General features: G+C 38.4%; 1 protein-coding gene across 14 annotated transcripts in view; it reads left to right on the top strand.

The window, feature by feature from the left end:
- MORC1 (MORC family CW-type zinc finger 1) overlaps positions 1-7,255 on the top strand; it is a 98,257-nt gene extending 91,002 nt beyond the window's left edge. For all 14 annotated transcript variants that reach the window (XM_008165540.4, XM_065574693.1, XM_065574653.1 and 11 more), the window contains 3 exons: positions 2,989-3,183; positions 4,823-4,888; positions 6,640-7,255. In XM_008165540.4, the coding sequence (XP_008163762.2) occupies positions 2,989-3,183; positions 4,823-4,888; positions 6,640-6,810 (432 nt within the window). In that variant the 3' untranslated portion in view covers positions 6,811-7,255. The remainder of the gene's footprint in view (positions 1-2,988; positions 3,184-4,822; positions 4,889-6,639) is intronic.
- The last annotated feature ends 9,346 nt before the right edge of the window (positions 7,256-16,601 follow it).

The following is a 16,601-nucleotide window of genomic DNA, read 5'->3' as shown; positions in this document are numbered from 1 at the left end:
ACTTCCCCTCATGCCCTGCTGACACGACTCCACAGTCAGATATGGCATCCGGTGCTGAGCAGTCGGCACCTAACAACCTGGATACTCCATGCGTAGGTGAAGAGGAAGAATGATGTTCAGAAGCAGTGCAGCGAGTCCTACTTAATAGTAGAAAACCTTCTAGTAAGTCGACCTATTTGGCTGAGTGAAAACGTTTTTCAGTTTGGTCTTTGGCTCGAGGAATTTGGCCAGTGCTAGCACATATTCAGGACATTTTGGATTACCTGGTATATCTCAAGTCCTCAGCTCTGTTACTCAGCTAGATGAGGGTCCACTTAGTGGCAATTTTAGCATTTCATCCTCCAATCCAAGGGAAGTTGGTATTATCCAGTCCCATGGTAATTAGATTCTAAAATGTGTTGTCTACCTCTTTTTGCCTGTAAAAGAAATTATTCCCTTTTGGGACTTCAATACTATACTGGCTGCCTCGTAAGTCCTCTGTTTGAGCCCCTAGCAACCTTTCCCATCTATCCCTTGCTGAAAGACAGCTTTTTTTTATTGCCAGAACTTCTGTGAGGAGAGTTCGTGAGCTGCAGACCCTAATGACGAAGCCTACTGCTACAGTTTTTCAAAGGCAAGGTGGCCTGGAGGCCATACCCTATGTTTTTGTCTAACTAAGTTTTCATATTTTCACCTTAACCAAACAATATACTTACCTGAATTTTTTCCTAACACTCACTCAAATGTGGACGAGAGGAGCACTTTCTGTCCTTGGATGCAAGACAATCCTTGGCGTTCTGTGTAGAAAGGACTACACTGTTCCATGCATCACCGCAACTTTTTATCTCGTGTGTGAATCGGATGAAGGGTCAGGTGGTTTCCACACAGATGATTTCCAGATGGATTACTTCCTGCACTACAAGAGGATGTGGGGTAGCTCAGGCCACGCTTCCACAGAGGTGGTTGGCTCATTCGATGAGGGCCCAAAAGACTTCAGTTTTGTTTCTCAGTGACATTGCTATATTGTAAATTTGCAGGGGCACTTCCTGGTCTTTTATACAGATTTTTACCAAGCATTATGCTATTTCAGCTGCATCTAGATCAGAGGCAAACTTTGGGAAGCTGGTTGCAGTCATTATTTCAGTAGATTCTGAGCCCCCTCTCCTACAGGTACTGCTTATGAGTCACCTGAACGGAATACATGTCTGCAACCACTTGAAGAAAAAATGGTTACCTGCCTGTACTGTAACGGTTGTTGTTCGAGTGGGTGCAGACATATATTCGACGCCCCACCCTCCGTCTTCTCTGCATCAGAGTCTTCAGCCTTAGATTCCAATGCAAAGGAACTAAGCGGGTGTCAGGGCAGCACTGCCTTCAAGAGCCCTGGGAAGGAATGTGAGGGGCCAGAGGGTGCGAGCGTCACCTCGATAGGTACTGCTAAGCAAAGTCCTCTGGCTTCAGCATGCTCGGTGTGTGCACGCCTTAGTGGAATACACATCTGCACTCACATCTCAAAGAACAACAGTTGCAGTACAGGGAGCAGGACCGACTCCAGGGTTTTTGCTGCCCCAAGCGGCGGGGGGAAAAAAACAGAAAAAAAGCTGCGACCGCAATTGCGATCGGCGGCACTCCAGCGGCAGCTCCACCGCGCCGCTTTCTTCTTCGGCGGGAATTTGGCGGCAGGTGCTTCCGTCCGAGAGGGATCCGCCACCTAATTGCCGCCCAATAGCCCGACATGCCGCCCCTTCCCCTTGGCCGGGCTGGTGCCTGGAGCCGGCCCTGACAGGGAGGTAACTTTTTTTCTCCTTGCAAACTTATTCTAGATTGCCTCTTTTCAAAGAAGTACATTTTTAAAATGCGGTAAGCACTGTGACTGCCAGTGCCCTAACTGTAAAATAAGGGATGCTGATCTTTTTAGAACCAGACATTTACTCAAAGAACTATTCCATGAATCATGTTTAATGTAAGTGTCCAATAAGAATTGTTATGAGGAAGCACAGCTATAAGGATCAATCCATTTTTTACAAACTAGAGCAGTTAAATGATATAAGAACTATGATAAAGGCAGAATTAGTGAATTAAAGTTCAATTGTATAGGCTCATGCTGATCGTTCTTATTGACAAAAGTAGTTCATTAATTTCAGTGGGGATTATTTACAGGAACAAGGGCTTGTCATGTAAGTAAGGGAATGCAGTTTCATATCCTTAGTGTGTTATACAATCCTAATATGTCCATTATCTGTTGTTATTAATGAGAGTTGAGGATTGTTAATGTAATCTTCATGCTGGTTGCAGCTGTAAATAAACATTAACCGTGAGATTTGCAAGGGATTAAACTAATTTCTTAATATCCTCCTATCTCCCCAGGCCCTTTTCTCTTTCCTAAGCTATCAATTCAAGTATCAGTTCTATGTGAATAAAAATGGGACTAGAGAGGGTTGGCTGGTTGGGAAGGGGTTTTTTAGTTCTTAAAAAGCCATTTAGTGAGTCTGGAGGATATGTTGAGGATTCCCTTCTCCCAACACTGTAATAAAATAGCTGAGTGGAACCTGGTTGATTTCACGTACTGCACACTCAACATCTGTTTCTTATGCTAGATAGCTATGTTCTGTGAGATTAAACCTCCCAAAATCCTTCTAGAGCCAAATTATTATTTTCTCCTATTTCTCTTCAAATTACTATTGTCAAATGGACTCTAATTTAAGAGTTGCAGATAGATGAGCATTAAACTTTTTAATCCCTGACTAGTGAGTTTAAATATTATAATAAATTGAATCTAAATCCTTCCTGCACCATCAGCTGCTGCTTACAGTTCCACCATTCCTGCCTATCCTGGGATCTTGTTTCATATCCTCCATGTTGGTCAGTTTGATAAATTAGTAGTGAGTAATTTCTCCCTTCTACAAGCAATTATAAATGTATATTTATTGTATTTCTTAATACAAATATATCTGAATTGGTTTTGCTGCTTTTCGATAAAATAAAATGCCTGTGTACCTCTCTCTCCAGGTCATGAAAGACTATTTTGTTCAGCATGAGAGTAAAATACTGAGAAAAATTCAGTCCCTAACTCGCCATTCCTGTGAGGTAGCATATGTTAGTGAACTGCAACAGAGACACTGTGAGATACAAATAAAAGCTACTCAAGAAAAACTAAAGACCCTTCAGGAGAAGATGTCAGAGCTAATAAGGCGAATTCACCCAGTGAGTGGTATTTAATTCAAATATTTATTATTAATGAGATTTTTGGTATTTTTCATAAGGAAAAAAGTGCAATTTGTCCTGGATTAGCTGTTTCAGACTACAGTGTCTCTGTCAGAATAAGTGTCTGTGCACATGGATTTTTAAAACGAATGATGCTGCACAGACTGGAAAGAATCTAGCATCACTTAGATCCCAAGTTAGGTTGGCAATAGCGTAGTTTAAAATAACACCCCTTTACTTGTAAACTGAGCAGTTTTTGTTCTGGAATCATTAACATACTATCTGAAAAAGACTCTAAAATCGTTTACAACAGAGCACAGACACACTCCTACTATTGAGGAGAGTTGGCAGACTATTGACTATTATACCAAACAAATTACTCTATATTAAACATAAGATTTTCTTTGAAGCACAGTGCTGCTGAATACCCAATTCATGTTATTCAACTTTAATTTGTGTAATATCAAGTTTATTTAATTATTGTCTGTATCATTAACCAAAAGGCTATAAGGAAGTAATTTAGTAATTTCTTAATATTCTCATTTATGAGGTATAATTTCTTTCCCCCCTAGTTTTTTAGGTGAAGTGATGTTTTGTCTGTAATGTTTGAGCCAATCCCATGATGAAGGCAACAGTGTCACCAAAATGCTTATATCGAGAGTTTTAGTAGAACTAGAATAGCACCTAAATAATCCAGCTGACAATTGAAAAACAGCATATGAAATTGGTTTTCAAAGACATATAATAAACTTTACAAGAGTCTCTGGAACTGAATAAAAAGGGCAACCAGTACAGACCCAAGAATTAGACGTTAATTACCACTTACTCAAGTCCTTGGTGTGAATTGTCATAGCTTCATCGAAACCATTGGAGCTGTGACAATTAAAACAGCTGAAGATGCTGGCATATTTCTAAATGTAAATATAAATATTGAAGTGTGACAGATCATTTAAATGGCACTTCTGGTTAGACATTTTCTAATTAATATTACAGGGATGAAGATTATAATTAACTCAGAACACTACTCCATCTTCTGTATATATACTGTTGGCCATATCCTCATTTGATGTAAATCAGTTTAGCTCTGTTAAAGTCAATGGTAGTCTTACAATTGACTTAAATGGAACCAGAATTTGGCCCTAAATGCATCATGTATTAATTGGCGGGTAGGTTCTTGTGCATTGATGTGAATTGTGCCCTTGGAGAGCAGAAATAGTGACTTGCTCATGTGCTGTATACTAAATTACAGACTTACAGCTTGCCAATAAGGCCTACGTGTCTTCATGTGTAAAGAAATTATAAGGCTTCAAAGAATGATAGCAGATTCTAGCAGATGAATTTAACATGGGAAGTAGCCAGATTTGGAAGCACTAAAAGGGTATGTGAGAAAACAAAGCTAAAGTACAAATAAGAAATCTAAAAAGTAAAGTTTGCAAGGCACTCATGGTGATGGGAAGTAAACTGGAATTGCTCTGGGCTCTCTCCAGGCATCAGCCTGAGACATGGTCATCTTCAGTACTAGCTGAGGTCTTTTTAGTCCAAAGTGCTGCAACTCTTACCTTGGAGAAACCAGAAACAGTATAGGATAAAGAAAAAGCAAATCAAATTTTCCTCTAATCAGTCTTACTTTACTTTACAGGAGTTGTTGACAGAACTCAGGAAGCATTGCCAGTCAGTCAAGGAAAAACATGACCTTTCTCTTGAGGTAGGTGACCTGGTCGTTTTCCTGGCTACAGTTAAGATTGTTTCTTGGTCAGTGAGTAAATGAGCCAGCTAAACATTCTAGATGGTGTATATGCCCATAAATTCACAGCCTCATGTTCCCTTCCATTGCAGAGGTTAATGTTGCTTATATATTTAAACATCAGAAAGATTGCTGAGAATCTTGATGTGAAAAAGCTGGGGTTACGGTCCTTGGTCCCTTGGATACTCCACCATAGAAGTAACTCCTGTGTTTTGATGTCTCATCATTTTTATCGTATGATAATGATTTAACCAGTCTTTCCATGTCTACAGTCTTCTAGTTCTGAAGCACTCCATTACACTTACCTGGGTGTTACATAATGTCATGAAAGGAGGTTTTGAAACCTTACAAAGGCTCTTAATGGTATTATGAATTGTGTCCATTTTCTCTGCCACATGAGTTCACCTAGGGTTACCTCCAAGGAAGGGCCTGGCATCATCAGTGCTTGAGTCGAGTTGCCATATGGTATGCACCTCTCAGGTACCATGAGAGCTGACTTTTTTCCAGGTTCAATGGACGCCAGCTACAGCTCAGTCATCTAGTGAAATCACTAACCAGACTGCAATTATAGCTCAGTAAAATTTTATGTAGGAGGGCTTTTTGCTGGTAGTGTGGAGCTCACTGGAAATACATCTTGCCTTTTTTGTTGCACCAGAGCACACTCCCTTTTTTCTTTATCTATTTCAAGCAAAAATATCCTGACTAATACAATCACTGCATCTCTTGAAATTAAAGAACATCAAAATATTGAAGACAGTAAAAATCTGCACCCAATAGTAATTTTTTTTACATCAGGACTGGAGATGTTTAGGGTGGAGCAGTGAGTTGGTTTATCTTCTGAAAAAATTTTGGTTAATGGGTAATATAGACATTATTTTTTCAGTCCGGCACCCTCTCTAGATCCTATGTCCGGAACTGAAGACACTCAGCACGTTGCAAGATAAGACTGTAAATGAGCAACTGGTTCTCATAAATCGTTCATGGATTTTTTATTTTATGAATTTAGTGAGACTGTAATTAATTAAATTCTGAGCTAATCCTTAAGTTTTGCTATTAAATAGGTTTTCAGTGGAAAAGCTGCCTAGATTCCTTGAGCACTGGTTTTAAGACTGTTAATGTAAATGCCCTTATGGTATAACACACTGTTGTAAAAATACTCCTATCTGCCCCTCATTGCCTTTCATCTCTCCCTCTCCAGTTCATCCAAACACCATTGCTAACGCTCATCTTCTTCAGTGGCCATGCTGTCCCTTTTGATTCCCTTCAGTGATCCTGTCTTTTATTGCATCAGACGCGAGCTTCTCATTCTCTCCTACAGAGTTCTATATAATCACACCCTTAACCCTCTGTCTGTATCTCTGCTTTCTTTTCTCTCTGCTCCATGCTTTGTCTTGTTTTCCCACCAGTTTTGTTCCTTTCATTACACTGCCCATAAATCTAGAACAGTCTAATTATTTTACAAGGCTGTCTTTTCTCCCAGATCCTTGCTTACCTGCCTCTACAAGCAATCTTTCCTCCCTTCCAGTCACTAATTGCCACACACACACTCCGTCTCCTGGACTTTTTTTTGTTTGTTTTCTGTTTGCTTCATCTGCTTTAGATTGTGTGCTCTTAGGGCTGGGTAAACACAGTTATATTTGTTAGTTTCTTTGTAAATATTATTTGTAAATTATTGCAAAATGCTTATAGATCCATGCATGTTTGTTTTTTAGGGTGACCATATAGATGACTTAAAACAAATGGATGACTATCTTGAAGAGCTCCTTAAACAAGACGTGTGCCAATCTGGCATTGTAAGATTACCCATTGTAGATACAAACACAGCAGACTTAGGAGAACCTGTCATGCCATGTGAAGAAATTGTGGATGCTTTCAAGAACTGAGGTGGCTTGGTCTCCATTGCTCATACATTTATAGTATCACAACTTTTAGGAACACATTAGAAAATTAATCTTAACATAAATATGATTGTAAACTGTTAACATTGAAAATTATCATGGTTGGATTTTAATATAATTTTGCTCATGCTTTTGGGAAATTGAACCGGTCAGCTTCTCCTTTGAATTTTTGTGCATTATGCTCTTGAGAAGTTGTTTTAATTTACCTTTGAGCTATAAACACTACTTCTGATTGTTTGATGTAGTAACTTCATAGATACACACAGACCTGTGTATCGTATGTTAGTACTTTGTAGTGATAGATATTATTGAAGATTTATGTTTAGTCAATGAAGATAAAAGACTTGAAAAATGTTATTTTAGAGTATCTTTGCTACATGTTTCCTATTACTGGATATTACAAATACAGTTGTTTTAGAGAGCTTGCAAACCTTTGGCTAATTTATTTATATTTATGAAGGAATGTTTCAGGCTGTTCAGTATTTAGTCTACTTTTTTCAGGCATTACACAGAGAAACTCCTTAGTACAGAAGTCAATGGGAGCTTTCTTGAGTTGCAAACTCCAACCTCAACCCTGCATCTGATAGCATATTGGTAGACTGCTGCACCCATACAGAGTCCCATTGAAGGACTGGAGCCCAACAAAAGAATTCAGCATTTGATCTATTGGGATTATTTGAAAAATGTTTTTAATGATAGCTAGTTTGTAACTTCTTATTGAAATCCTGTCTGTATGTCTTACACAAACCAGACTAGTACATACTTTCAAGAAACATTTGGCTACTGAGATATGCTTGGACTTCTGGTTTTACTTAGTTATAATGCTCCAGCACTTTATTTAACTTATGGAACTTAAATGAAAAGCTCAGAGTGTTAAAAAACCAAGAGTCCACAGAGTTAAATAATAACAATGTCTCATATCTTAACACTCAGCATTAATTTTGGAGACTATGGCAAACGTACCACTGAGGAAGAATTTTCCAGTCTACACTGGCACTTCCTTGTTCTTCAAAAGAATGAACTACAGTTAGTCCACTTCTCCCTCCTCACTTCTGCAAAGGTTAAGCATGTTCTCCTTTTAATCTCTTTTATAAGCTTAAGGTCGGATATGGTCACATCACCTATACAGTAGAGTGCAATTCCTTTGCAGGCTTGAGGCCAAATTTTTGAAAGAGCAACCTTGTTTCATGTGGGTACATCATGTGCTAGAAAATATAGCCATCTGCAAAAGGAGGCTGGGCCTCATCCCTCTTAGAAATTAGGCCCTTATAGTTTGTGCAGTTGTACAGGAATTTGCATCTGTGTTCTACCCTGCAGAATGAGACAGATACATCACCTTTTTCTCTTGCACTACTCTATTCCCTCCATTTTGACACACTTTTTGAGTTACCTTTAAGAGTTACTGTATAGGTCAGGCCTAAATAGCTAAACAACCATATTAATCAGTTTTGGCTGCTGAGACGTTAAACCATTAACTACCACCACATAAAAAGTACTATGAATGTAAAGGACCATTTAGGTCTTTGTGCATAGTGTACAATTGCTGTTTGTTCTTTGTCAGAGTTTGTCTTGAAAGTCATCTTGTGTAATAGGTTTAGTCTATAACTGCTCACCAAAATTATATAAAGAGCCACATGGGTAAGAGAGATCAAAAAAAAAAAGGCAGTGAACAATTATATATGTTGGAAGTAGCTGTCCAAAGTGTTTTCAGATATCCAAGTGTGAGTACAATAAGTGGGTTCAGATACTTCAATGAAAGGTGCTATTTAAGTGCAAACTATTAATTTCACTCTTGTAGTATATATTTAAAAGCCTGGTACTTGCTGTTACAGTCCAAGTTCCATGCAGGGAGATCCAGAGCAGCAGCTCTTGATGCTTCAACATGTTCAGTGGCAGGTCTTTTCCTGTCTGGCCTTGTCTCTGTGTAGCGTATAGTGGGAAGTGAAGAGGAATACAGCTCAGCACTAACATAAGGGGCAATAGTATGCTGCAGTTTTGGATAGTTCTCTGAAAGCATCCACTCGTGCAGCGGCAGTCAAAAAATCTAACAGAATATTGGGAATCATTAGGAAAGGGATAAATAATATCACAGAAAATACCATATTGCCTCTGTATAAATCCATGGTATGCCCACATCTTGAATATTGCGTGCAGATGTGGTCGTCCCGTCTCAAAAAAGATATATTGGAATTGGAAAAGGGCAAGAAAAATAATTAGGAGTATGGAACAGGAGAGATTAATAAGAGTGGGACTTTTCAGCTTGGAAAAGAGACAACAAAGGGGGGGATATGATAGAGGTCTATAAAATTATGACTGGTGTGGAGAAAGTAAATAAGGAAGTGTTATTTACTCCTAGGGGTCACCAAATGAAATTAATAGGCAGCAGGTTTAAAAAAAACAAAAATAAGTATTTCTTCACACAACCCACAGTCAACCTGTGGGACTCTTTGCCAGAGGCTGTTGTGAAGGCCGAGACCATAACAGGGAAAGAACTAGATAAGTTTATGGAAGATAGGTCCATCAGTGCCTATTAGCCAGGATGGGCACGGATGCTATCCGTAGCCTCTGTTTGCCAGAAGCAGGGAATGGCAACAGGGATAGATCACTTGATGATTGCATGTTCTGTTCATTCCCTCTGGGGCATCTGGCATTGGTCACTGTCGGAAGACAAGATACTGGGCTGGGTAGCCTATTGGTCTGATCCAGTGTGGCCGCTCTTATGTTCTTATGGTCAACAAGATGGTATGAGCTGACAGTAAATGGTAAGTGGAACCAACTTATGCCATTTCCTCACATGCAAAGCCGCTGCGTATGCAACAGGACAGCTGGGCCCCAGAGTTTAGTGAGAAACTACACCTGACACACCCCTATTCCTGTGAAATATTGATACAAGAGTTTTGCAACTTTTTCAAAATGCCTGAATCTCACCTCGTACACACCCTTTTTACATTGGTTTAACTCCATAAACCATGGTGTGAAATCAAAAATGAGGAGAGGCCAGCCTCTCCTCATTGTATGTCCCAGCACCATGAGAATTGAGTGGGAGGAAAGAGTATCATCAACTGATAAAACCCTTCTGCATTTAAACTGGACACTGAAGGTAATCGCACTAGGATGCTATATTTACTTAACCTATATCTGTGGAGACCTGTAAGAGGTTTACAGTAGCTCCTAGATGCCGAGTTAGTGTCTAAATGATAGTTGTCGGCAAGCCATTAGAGCTATGCAGCATAAGCATTTGGATGAATAAATACTGAAAAAGGGTATTTGGAATGTTTTACACTATGGGTGCCAATGGATCAGCAGATGATATTAACGCCATGGAAATCCATCACTGGTACACAAAATTTATGAAGGAGTGCCCATCTGGACAGCTTTGTCTGCATGAATTTAAACTTGTTCTGGGTCTGCAAGGTCTTACTCAAGATGCAAACAAGTACGTTGAACAAGTATTTCACACTTTTGACATGAATAAGGTAAGGATTCTTACTTAACTACATAGCTTTGTTAAAGCTGTGTAATTTGCTGCATCAAATGGTATATCTCAATGTTCTGGTCACACTGGTTATTTAGACCTATGGTTCAAATATAGCAAGAAACTCCATGTGAATATATTTAAGTAGCCAGAAGCTAACGCTGAACTCTCTTGGGAGTTCGCCTTTTTCAAAAATATCTGTGTACAATCCTTGTAATACTTTCTGAATCAAATCTAGTTACTTGAAGACTGAATTTCTCAGGCTGTTTTTAGAGTGTGTTAGACAGTGGAGATTTTTTTCCCCATAAATCTACTTGAAAAAGCATAATTGTTTGACTGGGTCCACATATATCAGTGCTTATGAAGAACTACTAAATATACTGTTCATTGAATGAAACATTTCTTCACAATGCTAAGTGTGTGATAAGTTTTAGTTTGAAATTAATCAAATGGCCTTCTCCAGAGATGGCTCCAGCTGCCCCATACAGACTTTTATTCTTCCCCCAACTCCTCAGTGTTTGATATTGCACAGTGTGGTTCTACAGCAGCTGTTCCTGCATCACTGCCTGCTGCTCTTGTTAACTCTGCGCTTCATACAGGTTCCCTCTAATCATAGGATCCACATCCAAAAGAGCTCACCTTCTTCATTCCCTCCTAGGTCTAGGAAGCACCTTGAAATATTGCCTAATCCTACTCCCACTGAAGTCACTAGGGTTTTGGCCGTTGACTGAAATGAGAGCAGGGCTTGGGCTCCAAACTAGCAACTTCACATCAATGGATTCCAAGGTATTCTTCAGCAGAAAGATTCAGTGGGCTCATCCGTGTCACACACCCATGGAAAAAGCATTCGGACATTCTGTTCCAATGAACCCAGTGAGGTTGGAATGACTGCATTACTAGTAAAGCAAAATGCATTAATGCTTCGTATCAGGGATTCCAACAGGGATTACATTTGGTGATCCAAGATGCAGACAAGGAGCATTAATCCCATCTTGTTTTAATCTTTAGAAAATCCCTTTCTCTAACAGACTTCATTATGAATAGAAGTTAAATTAGTGTAAGAGCATTTTTAAAATAAAAGAGATTTGGGGTGATGGCGATATGTGTGTTGTTACATTGTGCCTAATGGCCCAGGAATTACTAGAGAGCTAATGTACAGTTTTAGCTAGTCGTGATAAAATTATATACTGGTAACATTAATATTAATTTGCTTTAACAGTCTTTTAGGTTTTTTTAATATTGAGAAATTATTGTGCTTTAATCTATGTTTATGTATTCTGAGTACTGCTGGTTGCTGTAATACAAGACTCCGTGGTATACGATAGAATCTTTTGCTTTGTCACAAATGAACTAAGTATTATTGACACTTGCTATTTATATTAAGTTCATTTATCATTGGAGGTCACTAGACAACCACATGGAGGGACTGACTGGTAATTGGTTAATCAGAATCAACTAATTCAAGGAGTGTAGCAGTACAGTTGGCCAGCTAGCAAACTCTGAATCCATTAAAATGAAATCTGATTTGGTGGGAAGATCCCAATTTTTGTCTCTCTTAATTACTTACAAATAATGTGTTAATGGTTACACTTCAAATATAGCTTTAACAACATTTTAGAGACTCTTTTTAGCTGCTTCAGAATTTCTTGGGCCATATGTTAGTCTTCTCCAAGAATTTCTCTCCACTCCCCTATAAATAATCTATGGTCCACAAAGCCAGATATCTAAGTGCTGTTAATTTTAATTCAGAAATTTTATTTTAGACCAATATTTTGATGAGGATCTAGTATTTTATTGGTGCCTCATCAAATCAGGGCCTCATAAAGCCTCTGAGGTTAGATTTCCAAAAACCAAGGATGGGACCTGAATACTTTCTGGGAATCATAGTCTTTAAGGTGTCAAGTTGAGCACCCACAAATGGACGCGCACAGAATTGCCAGTCACTTCCCAAAACGTCGGCCTAGATATTTGAAAATGTCTACTCTTTTGATACAGACTTGTACATTATGATATCTGCAAGATTATTTTCTGATGTCTAATGCACTGACTTCTCTGATTTCTATTGGGATTTATCCCTTGTATTTATCAGGTTGTACACAGATAAAATTTAAAATATGTCTGCATGAGGTGGAGGAATTTTATGCTATTAAACTATGGTCCTGCATTACTGAAATTTCTAGTTTTGGCAGGCAACTAAAAAGGTGGCTCAAAGCTTTGGAAATATGCATCCTCAAGAAATTAATGAAGTTTTAAAAATATTTCTACAAAGATCTGTATACTTACTAAGATCAATAAATAATCTAGAAAAGAAAAACTGTTATCAAAATAATATATAACCATATCTTTATGACTGAAATTCTATATTAGAGAGAACATGCTTCTCATTTCATCTGGTTAGGGAACCTTCTCCATTTCAAAGAAGTTAGACAACTCGTCTGTTTTAAGACTTAATAAAATCTACCATAAAACTACCTGTCCCAGACTTTAAACTTCATGTTTAATGATGGGTTTTGAACTGATGCTGCTTTCCCATTCTGCAAGATATTGCGATATTATTTAATGCTCATCTATATGCTTTTGTAATCTAAAAGACGAGAATCTTTCTCCTTGTAGGGTTGTCACAGCAGCAGATGCAGGAAAAAGTTATTGAAAGGGTAAGAAACTGGTTGGCACCTATAATATTTTTTTCTTCAAATCAGTGGTATGCTTAAGACTTTACATTCTATACCTTTTACAGCCAATACAAATAAATAGGGTGGCATCTACATTAAGATAAAAGGCTTTTATCCTTTCCCTTTGCATGCTCTTTTTGTAAAACTTTTGGCTGAAAAAAATTGAACATCTATTACAATCGAGTGAATGAACTGGTGTGTTTTACTCAAAGCAGGATGGAATAGGGATATTCTACAGAGGATAAAATGTAATCTATCTCTTTAAATAACTACATATATTTAGGGTTACAGAATCTAGGTGTACTACCTGATCTCTGAACAAGGGGTTAACTACAGCTCAGTTTTCCTCCCTTTTAGTTCAGGGGAGGGATTGAGAGTTGACTGCTTTGAATATGGAGAGAGGGTCTGTGGCAACTCAGGGCCCATGCTTGGGGGTCATGGAAGTTCTCAACTGGAGGTTCGACCCCTTTCTGTTTGCTCTGATGTGAAATATATAACTTTCTTGTTGTAAAATAAGTTATCTGCTGAGCCATTCCACAGACTTGCAGTCTGGTATCAGGAGATAAACTTAATTTAGACAAAACAAATGATTTGTTAGCATTTGAGCCATTCTGCAGTGAGACACGCTGGGTTTTTATGGCCTGGTTCAGATTTTCTCAGTAGCTCTATAATCACTGTGTACTTGATCATCCAGAATGTATTGACAACTTGTGACAAAAGTAATAACTTAGCAATGAAGTAATTCATGAGAGAAGCAGACAACTGTAGCTGCCAAAGAGAGATATAAATATAGTACAGTAAGTGCCTTCTGCCTGTGACGAGCATATCAAAGTAAAGCCTGTGGCTACTTGAAGTGAAAATAAGCTCATAGCAAAAATTCTCTCACTAATGGGCAAATTCAGTCAGATAAGTCTCGGGGAAAATGCAACCTCAAAGAAAAGTAGTGCTTTTGCCCTGAAATGTTTGCAACCATGTGAAGGTGCTTAAGCTTCACCTCGTACTAAAAACCTTTTCATGTGGTGCAAAGGCAAAAAGATTTCAACCTTGATTCTTAACCTTCATAGCTGAAGAGAATATCCATTTTTTATCTCCAGTGGCACAAATATACCTATCTCTTAGCAAGTGAAGGCCACATCCTCAACGGTGTGAATAAATATAACTCCATTTATTTCAAAAGAGCCAAGCCAGTTTATACCTGCTCAGGATTTGGCCCAAAATGTTGAAAGGAGAATTTATAAATCAGATTTGAGTTGCCCAGTTATTAAGTTTGTAGACAGCATGGATTGTCTTACAGTACTGATACATGAGAGCTGGAATTGAGTCTTTGATTAAGAAGCTGTGTATTGTAAAGTTTCTTAAAGTCCTAAGTAAATATAGTATAAAAATACTGCCATACACAATGTATTGTGTTTGGAATTTCTTCAAAGCATAGAGAAAAAGTCAAAGAAGTTCCACTTACTGTTTTTATAGTTTAAGGGTAACATCTGTCTACTGCACTAACTCTTTTCAGTCTTCTGTGGGTCATATTTGAGCAGTTTATATAGGAGTAAAGAATATCAAAGAACTACATATGTTTTATCTAAAAGTAAGGATATTTTAAAGACAAAACTTCACTGACAGGTTTTGAAGACATCTGATGAGAATTTAAGCAGACTGCTTGAATTTATATTCTCAAGTTACTGTAATGCATATCATTCCATTGTAAGGATTTTTTTAGCCATTTTTGACATTAACTAAAAGCAATATATGACAGATATATTTTTTTCAGATTACTGAAGAAGTCTAAAGATCTATAAGGTTTTATTTTGAGATTTTTATATATTTCTTTTCAGAGAGAATATAATAAAGCAGAGTTTCTTCAATTTTATCAGTGTAGTCCATATCTTAATAGTGTGATTGTATCAGGAATATCTTCTCTCCTTTACAATAATATTCAAAAGCCAAACATTTGAAATTGATAGAAGGAAAATGTACACCAAACCCAATGTGCCTGTGAAACTCTTTGCAACAAGAAATAATTCAGCCATTGTATTTCCAATATTCAAAAAAGGCTTGGGCCTTTACACAGATAGTAAGAAGATCCTGAATTATAATAGGAATTTCTAAATGTTTGGCATGTTAAGATATTTCATAGTAACCAGAAAATGGGCTGCCAATTTCTATGAAAAAGAATGGAATTTGGGGGGTGGGTTTTCACCCTGAATCAGGATGAAAATCCAAAAACTCAAAAATTTTCATGGAAGTGGAAATCTGCAATACACCTCTACCCCGATATAACGCGACCTGATATAACACGAATTCAGATATAATGCGGTAAAGCAGCGCTCCGGGGGGGGGGGGTGGAGCTGCGCACTCTGGTGGATCAAAGCAAGTTCGATATAACGCGGTTTCACCTATAACGCGGTTAGATTTTTTGACTCCTGAGGACAGCGTTATATCGGGGTAGAGGTGTGTTTCATTTTGGAAACACCAAAACATTGGTGTGAAAGTTTTGGTATTTCTGAAACCGAATATGCTCCCTGGGAGCCACAGTGCCACGTCAACCAGCTGGACTGCAGAGGAGCCAGGGAGGTGTGTGTGCTGGCCAGAAACAGGCAGATTTCTGATAGAAACATGCCTGGTTTATGTCAAAATTACACTGAAACTGACACATTCCCATGAATCAACATTTTCCAACAGAAAAATGTTCTGTCAAAGAATTTCAGCCGCTCTAATAACCTATTTCATAGTTTCTTCCACCTTCCTCTCAAGCATCTGATGCTGGTCTGCTGGGGGAGACGAGTCTGAACTAGATGGACTCTTGCTCTGATATCATACAGCAATTTGTATGTTCATATACACAGTTGCTTACCATTCCTGTGGCACCGGTAGCAACTGATTCATAAAGTACCATTACAAAAGTAATGTATTCTTAGTTGTCATCCCTTCTTAGAACTTACACAGAAGTAAACTCTATAGAAGTAGGACCTAGTTTTCTATTTTTTATGATACTTTCCATACCAAATTTACTTACTTCCCTGGTCCTTCTCGCATGAACAGAGAGCAACAATACCCAAAGTCCGAAGGTGCAAACAATTCAGTGTTTATTGGGGTGAACTTCCAGCAAGCATGATTCCAGTTTCCTTCCTCAGTGTCCCCCTTCCCAGCTCTGACACCACAGAGCCTTGCCTGTGTCCCTGTTCCCATTCCCCCCCCCCCTCTTTAGCAAAACATGATTCCAATTCTCCCACCCCCATTCCCCTCCCTTACTTCCTGATTGACTGCAGACTTTATAGTAAAACTTGAGTTCTGCTTAGCTATACCTTAACCAATCATTTTGCTGAAATTTAACTAACCAATCCTAACATATTGTATCATGTTTATTTAACCAATTATATCCCACCACCTTAATTGGTTTACACCCAACAAAATTAATTATACAGCAGACAGAAACAATCACAGAATCAGACAGAGATTATGCAGACAAACAATAGGGAAGTGGAGACTTCAGTGATAGAACAACACAGAAATGAGGATTTTACACCCCAGCTATTGATAAGTGAGTTCTTGCCAGACAGGATGCTATCAAACTAAGTTTTCTTTAAATCTTTTAGGCTCTTCCCTTTCTCTGGAGGTGATAGATCGGATGA

This window comes from Chrysemys picta, chromosome 1 (genome assembly GCF_011386835.1).
Source record: "Chrysemys picta bellii isolate R12L10 chromosome 1, ASM1138683v2, whole genome shotgun sequence".
Lineage (NCBI taxonomy): Eukaryota > Metazoa > Chordata > Testudines > Emydidae > Chrysemys > Chrysemys picta.
The sequence above is the reverse complement of the archived record's forward strand: the minus strand, read 5'-3'. Positions and strand labels throughout refer to the sequence as shown.